At 37.1% G+C, this 20706-nt stretch overlaps 1 protein-coding gene across 5 annotated transcripts in view; it reads right to left on the reverse strand.

Annotated features, from left to right (window-relative positions):
- Positions 1-20706, reverse strand: part of LOC150083375 (anoctamin-8-like) — a 423636-nt gene that overhangs the window by 184369 nt on the left and 218561 nt on the right. For all 5 annotated transcript variants that reach the window (XM_090377999.1, XM_090377998.1, XM_090378001.1 and 2 more), the window contains one exon: positions 8015-8167. In XM_090377999.1, the coding sequence (XP_090234125.1) occupies positions 8015-8167 (153 nt within the window). The remainder of the gene's footprint in view (positions 1-8014; positions 8168-20706) is intronic.

The following is a 20706-nucleotide window of genomic DNA, read 5'->3' on the forward strand; positions in this document are numbered from 1 at the left end:
TACATCTGACATATGTTTTGGCCTACACCTTGAACAGCATTTCTTAGTTTGTATGAAAAGCTTAGTAGCTTCTATGATTAATTCCTTGAATGCTTCCCATTTAGAATTTGCTGATGGTATCATTATCATTTGGTCCTGCTATACAGAATTTAATAACTGTGTGAGACCACTCTAGTCACCTTTACGAAAGCAAAAACCCTTCCATTTAACCTTGGTTGTAGTCACATCTTTAAGTAAATCTCAAATCAATACATTGTGATCACTCCCACCTAGTGGTTCTTTCATCATCGAATTCTTAATGCATGAATAATCACTGCTAATAATCAGATGAGTATTACTCCCTTTTGTTGCCTCTCTAACATGATGCTGTAGAAAACAGTCATCCAATAAATCCACAAAAGTCTTGCTAAACTGTGAGTGACCAACACAAAAGTTCTAGAGTGTTAAAATTTCTCATTACAAGACATTCTGAGATACTCGTTCCCTCAATTTCTCTGTATAGTTGTTCATTATACTCTGAGTCATTAGGCCTATAACACACTCTTACTCTGATTTTTGCTTATGTCACACAAAACTGACTCAACATTGCACTGGTCACCCATGTTACCTGCATTCACTGCCTCAGATTTTATGTGCTTCCTAACTAAGAGTATAACCTCTTCCCCTTCCTATCCTGTTTGTCTTTTCTGTACACATTCTACTCCACAAATTCTGCTCAGGACCCTAGGTGTGCCAAGCCCATACTCACAAGATGTGAGTTCTTTGAATGCTTCCCATTTTGAATTTGCTGTTGGTAACATCATCAGTTGGCGCCACTGTATAGAATTTAAATACTGTCTCAGACCATCGCAGTCACCTTTATGAAAGCAAAAACCCTTCCCTTTACCCCTGATGGTAGTTACCTCTTTGAGTAAATCCCAAATCAGCACACTGTGATCACTGTCACCTAGTGGTTTCTTTATCTGCAGATTCTTAATGCATGAAGAATCACTACTGATAATCAGATCAAGAGTATTCCTCCCTCTAGTTGCCTCCCGAACATGCTGATGTAGAAAATAATCATCCAATAAATCCACAAAAGCGTTGATAGTGTGTGAGTGACCAACCCACAAATTCCAGTCAATATCTGGGAAATTAAAATCCCCCATTATAAGACTTTCTAATTTACTGGCCCACTCTATTTCCCTGTACAGTTTCTTGTTATACTCATCAGAGTCATTAGACCTATAGCACACTCCTACTCTCAATTTTGACCAATGCTTATGTCACACCAAACTGACTCGACACTGCACTGTCCAGCGACGTCGAGGCTTCACTTCCTTGGATGTTATGTGTTTCTTAACCAATAGCATAACCCCTCCTCCCTTCCTATCCTGTCTATCCTTTCTGTACACAGTGAAAAATTCCAAATTCCAGTACTGAATTCCTTATATCTGTGTGACACCATGTCTCTGATATCCCAACAATATCTGCCTTTGATGTTTTGAGCAATACCTCAAATTCATCAAATTTCTTTACCAAACTCCTAGCATTGGTGTACATGCAAGTATACATACACCCGTTTCTATTCTTAGCTACACTAACACAACCCATGTGTTTACTTGTACCACAATGACTCCCAGCAGTCTCTGAAATATCCTGCATTCTGTTTTGCAGGCTGCTGCTCATTCCAATAGAAGCAGTGCAAGAATCACTTTTACCTCTGCCAGTGGCTACTGTTAATCTATTAGTCCTTGTATCCCCCCCAAACTAGCAGTTTTCCGACCCACCTAACACTGCCTCGATAACATCAGCAAATATTCTTGCACCTTTTCTATTTAAGTTATTTTGTTGTTATTTTGGCTTTTAGGAGCATTAGCAACTAAGGCCATATTGCTCCGGGAATATGCGGTGGTCATTTTCTGACCTTTCCGCATCCTCCGTATTTGGTGGTAACGGGCTCGAACCCCGGTCTAATCAAGAAGCGTGTGCTACACACTGCTGCTCCTTCCCACCTGGCTACGGAGGCGCCTTCTATTTAAGTGTATCCCATCCCTGTAGAAGCAGTCTCTCCTGTTAACAAGTACAGACCAGGCTGAAAAAAAAATTCTACCCCTTGAGCCTTGCACAATCTTTCCAGGGCCGAATTGATCGACAAGGCTCTAATCATATACTCCCTCCTATTGTGTCTGAGCAGAATTGCAGATACTTTCAAATTCAACTCTAATTCATGGCTTTTTTCAACAGTAACCTGTACTTGTTAAGTAATTCTGCCAGTCTCCTACTCTTAATATCATTAGCGCCAACGTGTACAACTATATCACCTTTTGTGCCCTTAATGTTGTTGTTGTTATTTGGTTTTTAGGAGCATTAGCAACTAAAGCCATATTGCTCCAGGGATATGCGGTGGTCATTCCTTGACCTTTCCACATCCTCCGTATTTGGTATTCACGGGCTCGACCCCCGGTCTTATTAAGAAGCGTGTGCTATACACTGCTGCTCCTGCCCACCTGGCTACGGAGGCACCTTGTGCCCTTAAAAGATGATTTCCGCTCTCACGTGCTATCTTGTGAATACAGTGAATGATAACAGCGTGTCTCCGACCAATACAACTACAATAAATGGGAAATATAGCTCTCACACATTTGACATTTTTTAAGCTTCAGAAACTTGTATGCATTGCTGCTCAGGTCACTATGTTCAGCTTGGCACCAGGTTTTGCATTCACTTAGTGTTACTCGCAGACGAAATAGAACATGAGGTAACATGAAAATCACGTTATACTCGCATTGTTCCCTAATATATCAGTCAAGATGGAGCAAATTCTTGTCGCGAAAATGCATGCTATAGCAGAACTGACTGTACACAGAAACCAGAAGGAAAAAAAGGTCATATAAACTGCTTAAAAACAAAAATTAAAGGAATCCTCATAGAATATTCAGGACTGTAATAAAATTAACAAAAAAGGAACCCACATTTACAATGTTCAGCAAAAATGCATAAATCCCAATTTTACCCAGTTAGCAACTGAACTACATATCTGCTGCTTTTGAGTGCAGAATTTTCTAGAAACTATATTAGTAGCACCCACTCATAAAAGTAGTGTGGAAGAATTATTGTATAAATAAATTATAGAATTACTGATACAAAAAATTAATTTGTAATTATTTATACAGAAAATTAAATAAACTGACTGAAAGAATTAATTAATATTAACTGGGAGGCTTCACCCCTGCTCGCTTTTCTTGCCCACCCCCGCACACGCTTTTCTACGTAAAATATAGAGGTATACGGAGTAAGTCAAACATTTTCTATGAAAAAGACAACTGTCACAAAACACACTGGTCAATATCTCATCAGGAAATGATCTATATAATTATTTACCTGTGCATTTGGAGTGTGCATTATTCTCAAGGTCGAATAAATATCACGGTAAAATCTAGAATGGTGTACACCCTCCAAAACAGCAGCAAGCAAAACAGTGGGGAAGCAGTGATTGAAAAGTTGCGACTCCCATATTTTGACAAATGGACAGGAACAAAGCAGTGATTAGCTAATGCTACTGCTTTCCCCGCCCATTGTCCTCCTTGGTTGATATACCTAGGACGTTTTTCCCCACATTTGCTGCTGTGTTTAATTTGGGGAACTTGTTTTCCCATTTTAAAACAGCAGGATGGAGGGATAAACACCCTACCTAAGCTAAGTCCCCCCCATCTTGAAGACACAAAACAATCAAAAAAGGGAGGTACCTTCATCTGTCAATTATTGCAGTCTTCCTCGCTTTCATCGAAGTACCTGCCAGCATATACTATACTGGACTTCAGCCAATATCACTATGTAATTATTTACCTGTGTTTATATCAGTCACTTAGGAAAAGGCCTTTTGCTTCGGGTTCCATAATACATTAGAAATATTGTTACATAAAGAGCTGGACTAAAATATTTAACTGAAATATTTACAAACTATACAAATATTTAAAATACAGGCATTTCTCATTTCATGAGTTTTTGCTTTATGATTTCTCGGGTTTACAAGTTTTTTTTTTTCATATGGACATTAACTGCAAAAAATGAATATTAAACATTCATAAATACTGCATTTCAAACCATGTGCGTAGATATGCAATAGTGTTCCCAGCTTTACGATATTAATCAGGTCCAGAGACACCATCGTATTGTTACAATATCATAATGTGAACCCAATAACACATTGCTTTTTGGTAATTTGTTTCAAGATCTCGGAAGTTGAAATTTTCGCTGTATAACTAAGCTATTTATCTCTCTAAAATGTCATTTTTAAGGTCACGAGCGTGACCTTAAGGCCATATAAAAGGTCGTGAGTGTGGTTTGTAAATTGTATTAGTTACCAATTAAAATCATTAAAAAGCACTATACTTTCATCATCATCATTTGTTCCGTTATAAGAATCAATTTTAAACGCCTTTGTGATATTTTTCTAAAGCACATTTCCGGAGGTAACGACCATAAAACAAAAACAATTTGCACTTTCCGGTTTATTGGGGTTTTCTGTTAGTGCAAGTAATTATAAATGGGTAGTAAACTCAATCTTATTGCATTTGCAAAAATACCAATAGCTGGAATTGTGTGGTTTTTTACATTATTATGGTGAAATGTGTTTCCCCTTTACTGAAATCTTCAATCACATAAAAAAAAAATTAATTTTCAGAATCTTCTCTTCATTCCTTTTTTTAATCTTCATAAACTTGTTGCTCCATGCGAATCGTTTTAGTTGAAATTTGTGTGTATCGTTAAAAAATGCTTATGTATGCAATCGTGAAATTTATAAAGAAAAGAGAAGATTATCTTGGAAATAAATGCCTCTTGAAGCATTTCTGAAGAAAATGATTCCTTGTGCAACAAACTCAATGAGTGCCGAGCCAGTAATGAGTGATCAACGAGTGTGCATTTAGTCGATGATGGATTCTTTTTCTTCAGAATTTTAGTTTGAGTTTATTCTTCAGAATAAACATTCTTTGACATTTGTAAGTCGTAAATAATTTCTCTATTATTATAATTTGCTTGATTTTACAGGTTACGTTTTCATTTCTTTCGATAAATCAATCATTGTTTAAACAAACTAATTAGATAAACTAATTTCACCGTTGAGAACATAACCCCTATTTTTAACCTTATATGTATGTGAAATAAATTCCCGCTTTATAAGCGCACACTAGAAATAAATTAACTCGTAAAGTCGAGAACTATCTGTATTTACGAAATGCTAAACTACAATATTTACAAATATACAATATTCATTAATATACAAAAATCATTACAATGGAACATCAAATGTTAGACAATGAATCACGTGCACAAGGTTGGTGAATGTTATGGAGGCAGTTGCAATAATTAACTGTATTTGTAGTGACATAATTGCCTTGACCTCTTCTCCCATTGGCTGAATAAATATCACTAGGAGGAAAACTTTTTTAATGTATAGATAGATATTAATTAATATTTCACTAGAAAATCCTTCAGATTATATAAATCATACATATGAGATGGCTATCTATGTGCGGTAAATCTACTACATAAATATATACCTGTACAACTGTACAGGGTGCAAACTATAGCCTAACAAACCCAAGCAATACGAAAACCAGATTTTTTTTTAATTAAGTTGAATATTTTATGTATTTGAGCTTTAATGAAATGGAGAGGAAATTTATTTTCAGGTAATTTATTGAGGAGCTTATTGATGGCATTATTGAAAAGGGTTTCATGGTACAGAACAAGTATGATATGATTGTTTACTTTAGGTAACTGTGCTGATATCTTCTTGGCAGGATTAATTTTAAGATTGGCTGCAAGAAGATGTGGTTATGGCATTGGACACTGGAACATTGTTGTTTGTTCTTCTGTTGTCAGATGTGCTGGTGGGATATAGGCTTCTGTTTAACAGGCTAGGGACTCTAGTTCTATTAATCTGCTTGTTCACAGTCCATTCAACATGTAAATAGTTATTTCATTAATTTTGTTTTATTTATTTGCCACTGAGGAGAAAGTATACAACTTAAAAATGTTTGGCCTTGTAAATACCAGTTAGTTTATATTAAATTCCAATCTAATGTGGTAAAATTTGCATTTGACATAAAAAAAAAAACTTTTGCTGCTGGCTTTTCCGATAACCTTTTTGATCCAGGATTGAAAACCATGGGACTGAGTTGATCTGGATTGGAGAAGGCAGAGATATTTTTGAACTTTCTTCATGCTATGACCAAATTAATCAGCCTCTGGCAAAGGAGTTTGACAAAAACATGCTGTTTTTCATCTGTCAAATCGGAAGAAAAAGTTCTAAAAGTAGGACGGTTTTTCCTTCCAAGTGAATTAAAAACCTGATGTCACATATTTATGTAATGAAGCAGTGAACGTATTAATCTAAATACCACTTATCATCTTAAGGTGTGCCTTGTTTCTTTTTAATAACCTCTATATTTAAACACAATTTATTAACAATTGATTGTTAACATTAAAAAACATGCTTTAATGTTGCCATGAAAATAATTTGTAGAAAGAATATACATTTTAAACTTCACTAAATATAGTAGTTATTATTTAAACCAATGGTTCCTAACCTTTAGAGAGTGTTGAAAATCTCCAACCATTTTTATTCAAAAAACATGACAGACTCTGGAAATGTATCAATGATATCATTTATATACTTCAAAGAGTATCAATATCCTTAATTTATATTTCAAATTGAAAAACTATTAAAATTGTAAAATAATTCTGACAATTTTTCAATTCAAAGTTTAGTGTTTAACTATTTAAACTGTAAATTATACTTCCTATGAAATTTCCTTCCTTTCTATGAAATTTCTGCAAGAATTTATGTACCCCTAGGGAGCCCTCAATAACCCCCCCCCCAGATTAAGCAACACTGATTAAAATAACAGAAAATGTTCAGATTGTTGTAAAAAAAAAAAAAACAATCTGAACCTTAAAATCATTATTCAAACTTTACAAGATTAATGTTTCAGTAAAATTATGTACAAGAACATTAGAGTAATATTAACTATATTTTCTTTAAATATATAATTCAACATAAATCTTTGTAATTTTCATGTACCTTTTGTAACACAACACAAGAAATCATAAATACAGAAATATACACTTAACTGCATCACAAACTTGTTATTTAATTGAATGAGATTTAATTATAATTATTCTGTAAATAAAATTACTTGTTACCAGTTTTATATATTAAAAAAATAACATTACATTTATTTGATTTCTAGAATCACAATAAAATACTGAGTGAAGTAGAGGGGAACAATTCACTACTTTCTAAAAACTTGAATTTGTAATCTAGAAAAATATAAAATATATAAATGTAAATTAAAATAAAATACCCACATGTGTGTGACGATTCTTCTCACCCTTCATTAATGGCTACATAACACAATCTATAAAACTGAAATAAAACTAAACAAAAAAAAACAAACTTCACACAGAAGTAATATGCTGGTATATTACTTTGTTTCTACTTACTGATTTACTTCAGTTATGATGAGTTGAATTACTTTAGGTATAACTTTCTGATGAGAATGCAGACAAAGGGTGTCTGCATTCATAAAGTTACACCTGCACATCACTACTATGTAAAGTATTTATTTATTTTTTTATTTTTTTTTTTTTGTTTACTGTTACTGTAAATATTTCAATTTTATATATTATTTTATGCTGCCGCTAAAGCAATGAGAAGAATCACCCAAGATGTAAGTAAAGATATTTTATTTTAATATAAGCTATTCTAAATTAAAATTGATTTCTAATTCATATATTCTAAATTCCAAAATTAAAATAGTTTTCAGAACACAATGAAGTACACCTAACTACTTTAGATTTAAACCTGCATTAATCATTATGCCCTTCAACTGAAATGTATCAATATCTTTGATATTGATACATTTCAGTATCAATATCTTTGATATTGATACAGGTCAGTGCAAAACAATACAATATTTCAATTTTCAGACAGTTATTAAAACACTGAGTTAAAATTCAGAAATACCTGTAATTCAAAAATGAGGAACATAACAGCAAAAACCATTAGAAGACAAAAAGCAATTACAGGAAGGCTAATACAATAACGAAACAGATTGCGTTTCCAGCTTGGATAGTAAGGTTCCATTCTACCTGTTACTGGACTTCGAGTTAGTTGTCCCTGTGAACACAGAAATTAAAAACTGATTATTGGATTATTACTTTGTTGTTTGCTTTAAATATGAGATGAAGACTTTCTTACTTATAAGGAGATTTCACAAAATAAAAAAAATCAATACTTTTTTGCATACAATGGAAAACAAAAAAAAATCACTTGCAACAAAAATATGTATTTTTAAACATTTAGCACAATTTTCAACAGAGTATTAAGAACAAAGCGCAAACACCATACATTGTCCATAACAGATAAAGTTGAACTTTTGAAAAAACTCGACAGTAGTGTGTCTGTGAAAAGTTTAACGGTGCTTAATTGTAAATTCCAACAATTTCTCTCAGTTCCTCTTATTTTACTAATTTTCTTTTAGCCATTCTTCTTTAGATTAATTTTTTTTTTTTTTTTTTTTTTTTTAACACACTTGTACAAACTTGTGGAAAAACAATACAATATGGTGGATAATACAGTGTGCTAACAACCTTGTTTTCACAAAATCTCTAACAATAGTGACAAACTTGTTGCAACATTTGAGAGTTTATTTTATCGCAATTAGTTTTATTGTAGCGCTCGCCGCGCATGCAATAAACTGATCACAAATGAACTTTGTATGTATGCCGTAATAGAGTCATATGTATGTGGCCAACATGGCTTTTCAAGAAATGATGTAACCTACTAGGCCACGTTGGCCACTTATATGCAACATAAAAAAATACTTTTATTTTGATATTTTAAGCAAAAGAACGACAACACTGACATTACAATATTTATTTTAGAATTACTAATCAAATTATTTGCTAAATATTTTTTGGTCCCTGGGGAATTTTTTCCTTAAACTAGCTTGGAATTCAATGTGTTAAAGGTAGGATGAGGTGGTTAGCTGTTGGGAAAACTGTATGTGCTAAAATAACCGTCGATGATCCGGCAAACTCATTAATCTGGTACCCCACAGGTCCCAACGCTGCCGGATTAGTGACGGTCGACCAGTAAATGATATCAAAATTATTCTTCGTATCCAATTTCTTTGTTACCACATTGTAGTATCCAACCAAATTTGTCAGACAAGACTTACCCTTAACAAATCCATGCTGTGTCTGAACTATAACTGCAGTCTTGTCTAGATGATCCTGCAATGCTTCTGTAGCCAGTGACTCCATTATTTTCCATGGAACAGAAGTTAGACTAATAGGTCTGTAATTACCTGTGTCACCCTTTAATCCTCCTTTGTATATTGGGGACACATTTGTACATATCCAGTACATGGGGATTCCCCCGAGTCCAAGGAAGCTTTCATAATTATGATCAAGAGTTTGCTTACTTCCTTTGCTGCCTCCTTTAATATAACTGGATAGATCCCATCCACCTGATGTGCCTTCCTTATGTCTCCTCAACTTTGCTCTCAGTTATTACAAAATCACTTAGCTCCCTGTTAGAGTATGATAAACGTCTGGCATTTCCCTCATTGAATAACTCCTCCTGTGAGAACATAGATGCAAAATACTCATTCAGTTTATCAGCTACTTGAGCATGATCATCAATAGCCAAACCAGCTATGTTAAGTGGACCAATTTGATTCATCCTTTTCCTTCTAGAGTTTACATAAGTAAAGAACCCTTTGCTGTTTTTCTTTGCATCCTTTGCCAAAGATTTCTCATAATCTGCCTTTTCTTGCCTAACCTCCTTTGTAACTTGATTACAGACTAGCTTATATCTACCATAAGCTTCTGTGTCATCTGATAATTTATATGCATCCCATACATTTTTATTCTCTACCACGAGCCACAATAATTCACTTGATATCTGTTTAGGCCTAAACCTTGGATATTATTTCTTAGTTGTATGAAAAGCCTAATACCCTCCAAGATTAAGTCCCTGAAGGGTTCTCACTTAGAATTCACAGTTGGTAACATCGTCAGTTGATACCACTGCATAGAATTTAAAAACTCTCTGAGACCACTGTAGTCACCTTTACGAAAGCAAAAACCCTTCCCTTATCCCTGATGGTAGTTACATCTTTAAGTAAATCCTACATCAGTACACTGTGATCACTGCCACCTAGTGGTTCCTTTATCTGCAGATTCTTAATGCACGAATAACTGCTGATAATCAGATCAAGAGTATTACTCCCTCTGTTTGCCTCTCAAACATGTTGCTGTAGAAAACAGTCATCCAATAAATCCACAAAAGTCTTGCTCATGTGCGAGTGACTAACCCACAAGTTCCAGTAAATATGTGGAAAATTAAAATCCTCCATTATAAGACATTTTGATTTACTGGCCCACTCTATTTCTCTGCACAACTGCTCATTATACTCATCAGATTCAATAGGCCTGTAACACACCTACTCTCACTTCCCCTGTCCTAGTTGTTGTTATTTAATGGCACAAGGGCTGCTAAGGCCATATTGTGCCTGATTCTATTTAATACTGCAGTTGAAATGTTTAAAATCTGTTTCGTGATCGTGTCTACTTCAAGGATGCAAAATTTGCATTGTCTCCAATCAGATAAGATAATGTTAAAGGTTCTTGCAGATGTGAAAGCGATGTGAAAATTGTGTTTCGAGCATTAATGTAATGGTTACGATTTAGTAGGATATGCTTCACCGTAAGTGCAGTCTGACAAAATGTACAAATAGGCGGATCTTCCACCATGAGCAGATAAATATGGGTTGGATGCGTGTGCCCAATACACGTCCTAGTCAGAATCACCTTCTCTTGTCTATTTGATCTCATGCTTGATGCCCACAACTGAGGTTCCCATTTGAATTGCAGCAGCTTATTACCACCCTGAGCCTGCCAGATCTGCAACCATTGTTCTTCACAGAAGTTTTTTATAATTGATTTGTAGTCTGTATACGGTACTTAGTAGTTAGGAGAGCACACAGTGGTCGGATGTTTAGCGGCTTGATCTGCATGTTCATTTCCTTCGATGCCTACATGTCCTGGTATCCAACAGAAAGTAACTGATTGGTTGGCAGCATGTAACACAATTTGTGATCTGATTTGCTTCAAGACAGGGTTGTATTGGCTTGGATAAATTTTTTAATGCTGTTATTGCACTCAAAGAGTCAGAATAGATCATTGTTTGCTGACAGGACAGATCAGTTATGTGATCTAGAGCTATCTTTATTGCAAAAAGTTCAGCAGTATAGACACTGCATTTCTTCAGAAGGGACACAGAGCTAGAAAAGATAGTGGAAACTGCCGCTGCACCTACTGTTGTACTTGTTTTTTGAGCCATCGGTATATATATGAGAATTTTTAGCTACATGAGCAGCATGGAGTTTCCTGATGGTGGGATCTGCTGCCTGTTTTTTCCCCATTGTTGGAAAGAAAGATCACAGACCGATATATAACTAGACCATGGAGGTTCATAAGTGTTTGTGTCATGAAAGATATTATCTATATGTAAGTTACAGCATTCAATTAACTGTAGTAGCCTTATTCCAACTGGCTTGTTTTCATTAAGTTTGTTGTCATAAAAGGTGGTCCCCACTGGGGCTTGAATAAGTATGGCCAGGTAGGATGAAAGGGAAGACTCCGCATTTTTGCTGCATAGTTAAGTAGCAACATTTTCCTCTGAAGATGGAGTGGAGGTTCATGTACCTCTATATACAGACTATGTACAGGTGTTCTGAATGCTCCTAAAGCAATCCTTAGAGCACTGTGATGGATAGTGTCTAGCCGAAGTGGTGCACTTTTCCTAGCCAAGTCATAGATTGGAGCTCCGTAATCCAAGCAAGATCTAATTAAAACCCGGTATAATTGAAGCAGAGTGTATCAGTCAGCACCCCTCATGGTTGTTTTTGGTTTTTAGGAGCATTATCAATAAAGGCTATATTGCTCCGAGGATATGTGGTGGTCATTCCCTGACCTTTCCGCATCCTCCGTATTTGGTGGTCATGGGCTTAAACCCCGGTCTAATCAAGAAACATGTGCTGTGCTATGCTGGTCCTGCCCACATGGCTATGAAGGCACCACCCCACATGGTTTTTTTGTTTTTTTTTTGATTTGGTAGTTGTTGGCGCAACGGCTTCTGTGGCCATATTGCACCTCCCAAGGTTTTTGCAGTACTTTGATCCAAGCCCGAGGCGGGAATCGAACCCGCGACCTTGGGGTTGCCGGGCAGGTACTTTACCCACTCGGCTAGCCCGGTCGGCACCCCACATGGCTATGAAGGCGCCACCCCACAGGGATGAAGATAGTACTCTGAGGATATTAAATTTTTTTAAGCAAATGGTTCTCAGATATGTGATGTGCTGTATGAATTTAATTTATTGTCCAGGATTAGACCAAGAAATCTGATACTATTGGAAAGAGGTACAGTAAAATTTTTAAGTTTTAATTCAGGTTCGGGGGTGGATCTTACACTTTTTACAGAAATGAATACAGTTTGATTTTTGTGCTGATAAGCGGTAGCCATTGCGAGACATCCACAGCTCTATTCTGTTAATTGAGATCTGAAGCTATCTCTCGATAGAATTCATATTTTTCCCTTGGCACAAGATCACGAGGTCGTCTGCATAGTGATATAATTCAACTGTGCTTGGAATATCATGGATGATGTTGTTTATTTTAATTAAAAATACAGTAGGACTCAAAATAGAGCCCTGAGGAATGCCTTCCTCCTGTATATGGATTTTAAAAAGAACATTTTGATAATGAACCTGAAAGGTTCTGCCCTGGAGAAAGCTTTGAATAAACAAGGGAAACCTGCCTCGTAGTCCAAAGGTGTGAAGATCCCATAGAATACCGAAATGCCATGTTGTATCAAAAGCCTTTTCTAAGTCCAAACTTACCATAACTAGGTGGTTAATTCTGACAAAAGCATTTTTGATGCTTGATTCTGCTTTAGTCATCATATCAAAAGCAGATCTGTTTTTCCGAAAGCCACACTGATTTTTATGCAGGATGTTGCGTGACTCTAAAAACCAGGTGAGGCGTTTGAGAACCAATTTTTCCAGTTTCGTCCAATCGTCCAATTTCCTTAACAACTGGTTAAGGAAATTGGACTGAATTAGAGAGATCTTTTCCTGGTTTAGGTATGGCTAATACAAGTGAATGTCTCCAAGAGCGAGGATAAATATTTTCCTGAAAAATTCTGTTAAAAAATATTAGTAGACTTTGTAAAGCTATGTCATTCAAGTGTTTCAGCATAATATAAAATATACCATCCAGGCCAGCTGCACTAGTGGGTGCTCTGTTAAGAGCTTCCTTTAACTTGGATATTGTAAAAGGTTGATTATATGGAAGAGAGAAAGACCAGTGTTGAAATCTACCTTGTGTTTTTCTGCTGCCTCATTAATTTTCTGGAATGGAACATCATATGAATATGCTGTTGAAGTTTAAGAAAAGCTTCAGCGAAAGCGTTTGCTATGTCTTTGGGGGAAGACAGTTCCTGTCCATTACAGATCAATATAAGAGAGGATGACAATGGATATTTGCCATTTAGATTTTGGATTTTCCTCCAAATTAATCTAGTATCTGTGTTTTTTGTGATAGTGGACACAAACTGTATCCAAAAATCTTGTTTGGCCTTTCTTCTTATTTGCTTTGCTTTAGCATTGAGTTTCTTATAGTTTAAAAGATTAACAGTAGTGGGATGCTTGTGGAAAATATTCCAAGATTTATTCTTTTCCTTTTTTGCTCTATTACATTCTTCATTCCACCAGCAGTTTTTGCACCTGCGTGGAGAAGTAGACAATTGAGGAATAGCTTTATCAGCTGCTGCTAGTATTTGTTTTGTGATATGGTCAGTAGCTTCATCTATTGATTGATTCTGTATGTAGTGTTTATCTAAAGTGGTACTTAAGGAGAATGTTTCCAGTTTGCCTTTGAGAATTTCCACCTTCTACGAATTTCCGGATAGTTAGAAATAATTTGAAATTTGCAAGTAATTGGGAGATGATCACTATTATGTGGATTTTCCAATACTGCCCAATGTATACTTGGGTACAGAGAAGGGGAGCAGATAGATAGATCTATGGCAGAAGTATTTCCTGGGAAAATGTACATGAGTATGTGCACCTGTGTTCAGCAAAGTTAGATTGTGTGTGTCCAGTAATGTTTCTATTAGCTGCCCTCTTGTATCCATATGAAGACTTCCCCACAGAGGGTGGTGTCCATTAAAGTCACCCATCAAACAAATAGGAGGTGGCATCTTGGCAAGGAGATCATCAAATTCTCTGAGTATAAATGTTTGATTAGGCGGAAGATAAATAGAAACAAGTGATAAAATTATTCCAAGTTCTATGCGCACAGCAACAACTTCTAGATTAGTTTGCAAGGGAATTTGCCTAGATGGAGTATTAATGGATACTAAAACTGCTACACCTTCATGCGCTGCAGTTGCTGCATTCCTGTCACTTCTATACAAAATATATTATTTTATAGAGGGTGTCACTTGTGGAGTAAAAATGTTTCTTGTAAGCAAATACCTGCAGGATTAAGATCTCATATTAGGTCATAGAGCTCATCTGTATTTGTACGTAGTCCTCAACAATTACACTGTAAAATGCACTGCATTATTTAGTAGGTTGATCCGGTTGCTTTTGAGAGGAGTAGCTTTATGGTGATCTTTTTTTGAAAAGTTAGGACATCCAGTGTCCATATCTTCTTCAACATAAATTTCTAATATAGGTTCTTCTTTTGTTATGTCATCTATGTCCATTACTGCAGTATTTGTTTGTTTCTTAGCAGAGGATTCAGCTTTTCCCACCCTGGTCTCACTTTGGGACTTGATGCCACTAGTAGAGGGGATAGAAATGGGAGTATTACATGTTTGATCTTTATTGTTTTGCTTAACAGACGGCTGAGGAGCTGAAAGCATAGTTCTAGCCCATTCAGCAAGTGATTTGTCAGGTGGAATTGAGTCACTAGTTTGAGTCGCAACCGAGCAACATTTCTTTATAACATTAGCATATGTACGTGCTGGATTATCTTTCACTATTTGTCATCTGGCTTCTTGATAAGTCACCTTATGTTCGACTTTATATTTCTGTATTTTTTTTTCCAAGTTTCCATAAATCGCAGTATTTTGAATATGCAGGATGATCCCCCTTGCAATTTGGGCAAACTGGAGATGCTGCAGTACAATCTGTTTAACCATGTTCTTGGGAACCACATTTTGGGCATACATTGTTTCCTCGACATGATGTCTGAGAGTGTCCGAATTTTTGGCACTTATAACAGCATATTGGATTTGGAATATAGGGTGGATACGACAATTTAGATAACCAGCTTTAACAGTATTTGGTAAGTTTGGAGTATTAAAAGTGAATATTATACTATGGGTTGGAATGAGATTGCCATCCCTACAAGTCAGAATTCTCTTAGCTTGTACGACCTTTTGATCTTTCATTTCTTGCACAAGCTCCTCTTCTGTTACATTCACTAGATCCCAATCAGAGATAACACCTTTGGAACTATTTAGGGTTGTGTGGGGTGAGATTTTAAACAGGAATTCCCCCAAAGGTTGTAAGCTTTAACAACAGTGCGGAATGTTTACGCTGTGTCGTTTCAACTAGTAAATCCCCCGATTGTAACCTTTTGACCTTAGGTGAACCTGCAGCATTTTCTAGGAATCTCTGTATCTTAAACGGGGAGAGTTTACTCACTGGTTGACTAGATAATGAATAGATTATAAGAAACATTGGATACTCTGTTTGATCATTGTCTTTTTTTAAGCACTTACTTTGTGCATTACCTTCATCAGAATTGTACCGATCTTTGGTATTTGAGTTCGAAGGCTCTAATGCTGGAGAGTTTTCTTTATCCATGTCAGCTCCTTTTCTCCCTGGGGGATTAGCTTTTCCACCCAGGTTACTGGCCCAGCCATGGGGAGGCAGGAGCAGTGCCACTTGTGGTTTGGTTTGGTTTGGTTTGGTTTGGTTTTTTTGGTTTTATTGGCGCATCAGCTACTAAGGCTATAATGCGCCAAGACCAGGTCATTTATAAAAAATTCTTTAAACTTTCAGTGACCTAATTAGTTAGGTCACTATGTCAAAATGTATAACAAATACATAAAAGAAAAATGTAAAAATTTTATATATGAGTAAAAATATTTATTGATTTTAAAAAGCTAAAAACAGCAGACACGTTGTCATTGTCAGATAAAATCTGACTGAGTGTATATGGCTCAGTCAGATGGTTAAAAGCGGTAAGACGGATATTGCTAAAATCTGAACATTCGATTAAAATTTGTCTAATTGATAAAACTGTGCCACAAGACTCACACATAGGAGGGTCATCAGCCCTCAGCAAAAAAGAATGTGTCAGATGACTATGTCCTATGCGGGTCCGGGCAAGAACAACTTCCTCCTTACGATTCCTGCGCAGACTAGACTGCCACGGTTCAATTACAGGCTTTATTTGATATAATTTATTCGCAGTCTGTCTATTCCACGAATCCTGCCATTGGGAATGTCTTTTCTCGTGTATTATTTGCCTGTAGTCTGTATAGGGGACTAACAGGCAGCGCTTATTATTGGGAACTGCTGATTTGGCTGCGGCGTCAGCCAAATCATTTCCCCTAATCCCAATGTGGCTGGGAATCCAGCAGAAGCGGATGTCATATTCGCGTTCATGGAGAACGTGAATCTTCTGCTGAATGCTAGACAGAACTGGATGAGGATTATATCTCACAGATATTAAAGCCTGTAACATGCTAAGAGAGTCAGAATATAAAATGAACCGTTGGTATTGGTATTTAGTAATATGATCCAAGGCTAACTCTACAGCGTGCAGCTCTGCAGTAAATATGCTGCATTCAGAGGGAATCTGCTCTGATATAGTGCTGTCTGTAAAGACAGCAGCAGATCCCACATATGATTCCGACTTCGAACCGTCTGTGTAGACTGGCACGAAGTCAGAATATTCAGTTCGGTGTGCTGAATGAAGCCACTTGTGGACAAACATAGTACAGTTAGTAAACTAAGAAAAAGGTGCTTTCCTTTTTCTGGCTCTCTTTATATACTTTTAAAAAGTAGAGCTAATTAACAAAAAGACTTATAAAATGAAGTAAAACAAGAAAAAACTTGGTCGCTCTAGAAAACTCACTCTAGGAACATCATTCTATGAAGTTGCAGATTGCTTGGCCACAGAAACGCTTGGCACCTGGGGCCTCCCTGTCCTAGTGTTTACGTTACACCACACTGGCTCAACATTGCACTGTCCACCAATGTCAATTGGATGCACTTCCTCAGATTTTATGTTTCTTAACTAAGAGCATAACCCCTCCTCCCTTCCTGTCCTGTCTATCTTTTCTGTACACACTGTACTCCCCAAATTCCAATTCTGCACTGCTTATATCCATGTGGCACCACATCTTTGATATCTCAACAATATCTGCTTCTGATGTCTTGATCAGCACTTCAATTTCATCAAATTTATTTACTATATTCCTAGCATTAGCATTAGTAGAGGCATTTGATGCAAGAAAGCAAGCTTTTGCAGCATCAGCCAAAAAAATTAAAGTAAAATAAATAAATAAAAAATAACCACTTCCAATTCACCCCTCTGTTCGTTAGAAATACCTGTCCAGCAGAGCCTTAAACTTATTTAGGCTATCAACTTCCATGACAAGGGATGGAAGTCTGTTCCACCTACCAACCACCCGCTGGTTAAAGGCAAATTTCCGCACATCTACCCTACATCTGTCTTTCCTCAATTTGAATTTATGCCCTCTCAGGTGATTATTCTGAGCAAGAGGAAGAATCCCATCAGCATTGAGCATGCTCAAACCATTCAAGGCTTTGTACACCTCTAACAGATCACCTCGCTGCTGCCTAGTCTCCAGACACTGTAATTCGCAAAACTTAAGCCTTTCTTCGTAAGAGCACCCCTTTGTTCCATTCACTAATCTTGTTGCCCTTCTCTGTACTCATTCCAGCAGCTCTACATCCTTCTTGAAATGAGGTCTCCAGGCCTGTATACAGTACTCTAGATGTGGCCTGACCATTGCCTTATACAAGGGAATAATCACCTCCTTATCCCTGCTAGAAAAAAATCCTATATATCATTGACAATACACCATGAGCTACTCTTGCAGCCCGTCTGCACTGCTCAGAGAACTTCATATCTGCCTGCACAACCACCCCCAGACCCCTTTCATTCTCTACCACTGTCAGTGTAGTACCATAGAGTTGATACGTTACTCTGGGGTTGCTGTTTCCCATATGTAGTACTTTACATTTGGCAATGTTAAACTTCATTTGCCACCTCTCAGCCCATCTGCTCAACCTTTCCAGATCCTGTTGCAGCAGCATAGTGTCAGTATGTCCTTGACAACCCTGCCAACCTTCGTATCATCTGCAAACTTGGACATTAAGCTTGATATACCATCATCAATATCATTTATAAATACAGAAAACAAAAAAGGACCCAATACTGAACCCTGAGGGACTCCACTAATAACATTAGTCCACGATGAGCAGTGTCCATTGATTACCACTCTCTGTCTTCTCCCCCTCAACCACCCCTTTATCCATAGCAGCAATTTGCCTCCAATGCCACACTGCTCCAATTTGTGCAGCAGTCTTCCATGTGCAACAGTATCAAAAGCCTTTCTAAGATCCAAGTATATAATATCAATGTTATTCCCTGCATTCAGTTCTTTTGTGACTGCATCATAGTATGCAATCAAATTGGTCAGGCAAGACTTCCCCTTAACAAAACCATGCTGTGTCTGAGCTATAACTGAAGTCTTGTCTAGATGATCCTGCAGTGCTTCTTTAACCAGTGCCTCCATTAATTTTCCGGGAACAGAAGTTAAACCCACAGGTCTATAATTACTTGTGTCAGCCTTTGATCCTCCTTTGTGAATTGGGGTCACATTTGCACATCTCCAGTCCATGGGTACCTCCCCTGAGTCCAAGGAAGCTCTCATAATTATGGCTAAGGGTTTGCTTACTTTCATTGCTGCCTCCTTTAATATAACTGGATAGATTCCATCCACCCCAGGTGCCTTTCTTGTGTTTATCTTCAACAATTTCTCCTCCACTTTACTCTCAGTTATTACAAGATTCTCTAGCTTACTGCCAGAGTTGAATACACCTCTGTCATTCCCCTCGCTGAATAACTCCTTATGTGTGAATGTCGATGCAAAATATTCATTTAGTTTGTTAGCTACCTGAGCAGGATCATCAACAGTTGACCCTTCGATATCAAGTGGACCAATCTGATTCATCCCCTTCCTTCTAGAGTTTACATAAGTAAAGAACTCTTTGCTGTTTTTCTTCGCATCCTTTGCCAAGGATTTCTCGTAATCTGCCTTCGCCTGCCTAACCTCCTTTGTAACTTGGTTACAGATCAACTTGTATCTATCATAGGCTTCTGTGTCACGTGTTAATTTATATGTATCCCATGCATTTTTCTTCTCTGCCATATGCCTCATTAGTTCATCTGACATCCATTTAGGCCTAAACATTGAACAATATTTCTTAGTTGGTATGTAAAGCCTAGTAGCTTCCAAGATAAGTTCTTTGAATGCTTCCCATTTTGAATTTGCTGTTGGTAACATCATCAGTTGATCCCACTGTATAGAATTTAAATACTGTCTCAGTCCACCATAGTCGCCTTTACGAAAGCAAAACCCCTTCCCTTTACCCCTAATGGTAGTTACCTCTTTGAGTAAATCCCACTTCAGAACACTGTGATCACTGCCACCTAGTGGTTCATTTATCTGCAGATTCTTAATGCATGAAGAATCACTACTGATAATCAAATCAAGAGTATTACTCCCTCTAGTTGCCTCCCGAACATGCTGATGTAGAAAACAATCATCCAATAAATCCACAAAAGCCTTGCTAGTGTGTGAGTGACCAGCCCCCAAATTGCAGTCAATATCTGGGAAATTAAAAACCCCCATAATAAGACTCTCTGATTTACTGGCCCACTATTTCTCTGTGCAGTTTCTTATTATACTCATCAGAGTCATTAGGCCTATAGCACACTCCTACTCTCAATTTTCATCTCCCAATGCTTATGTCACACCAAACTGACTCGACACTGCACTGTCCAGCGATGTCGACTGGATTCACTTCCTTGGATTTTATGTGTTTCTTAACTAATAGCATAACCCCTCCTCCCTTCCTATCCTGTCTATCCTTCCTGCAGACATTGTACTCCCCAAATTCCAGTTTTGCATTCCTTATATCTGTGTGACACCACATCTCTGAAATCCCAACAATATCTGCCTTTGATGTTTTGAGCAATACCTCAAATTCATCAAATTTATTTACTAGACTCCTAGCATTGGTGTACACGCAAGTATACATGCACCTGCTCTTCCTCTTAGCCACCCTAACACAACTCATGTGTTTACTTGTACCCCAATGATTCCCAGCAGTCTCTGAAATATCCTGCATCTTATTTTCCGGGCTGCTGCTCATTCCAATAGAAGCAGTGCAAGAATCACTTTCTCCTCTGCCAGTGGCTACTGTTAATCTATTAGTCCTTGTATCCCCCCAATCTAGCAGTTTTCCAACCCTCCTAACACTGCCTCGATAGCATCAGCAAACATTCTTGCACCCTTTCTATTTAAGTGTATCC

The sequence above is a fragment of the Mastigoproctus giganteus genome, chromosome 7 (assembly GCF_048544385.1).
Source record: "Mastigoproctus giganteus isolate SK-2022 chromosome 7, ASM4854438v1, whole genome shotgun sequence".
NCBI lineage: Eukaryota > Metazoa > Arthropoda > Arachnida > Uropygi > Thelyphonidae > Mastigoproctus > Mastigoproctus giganteus.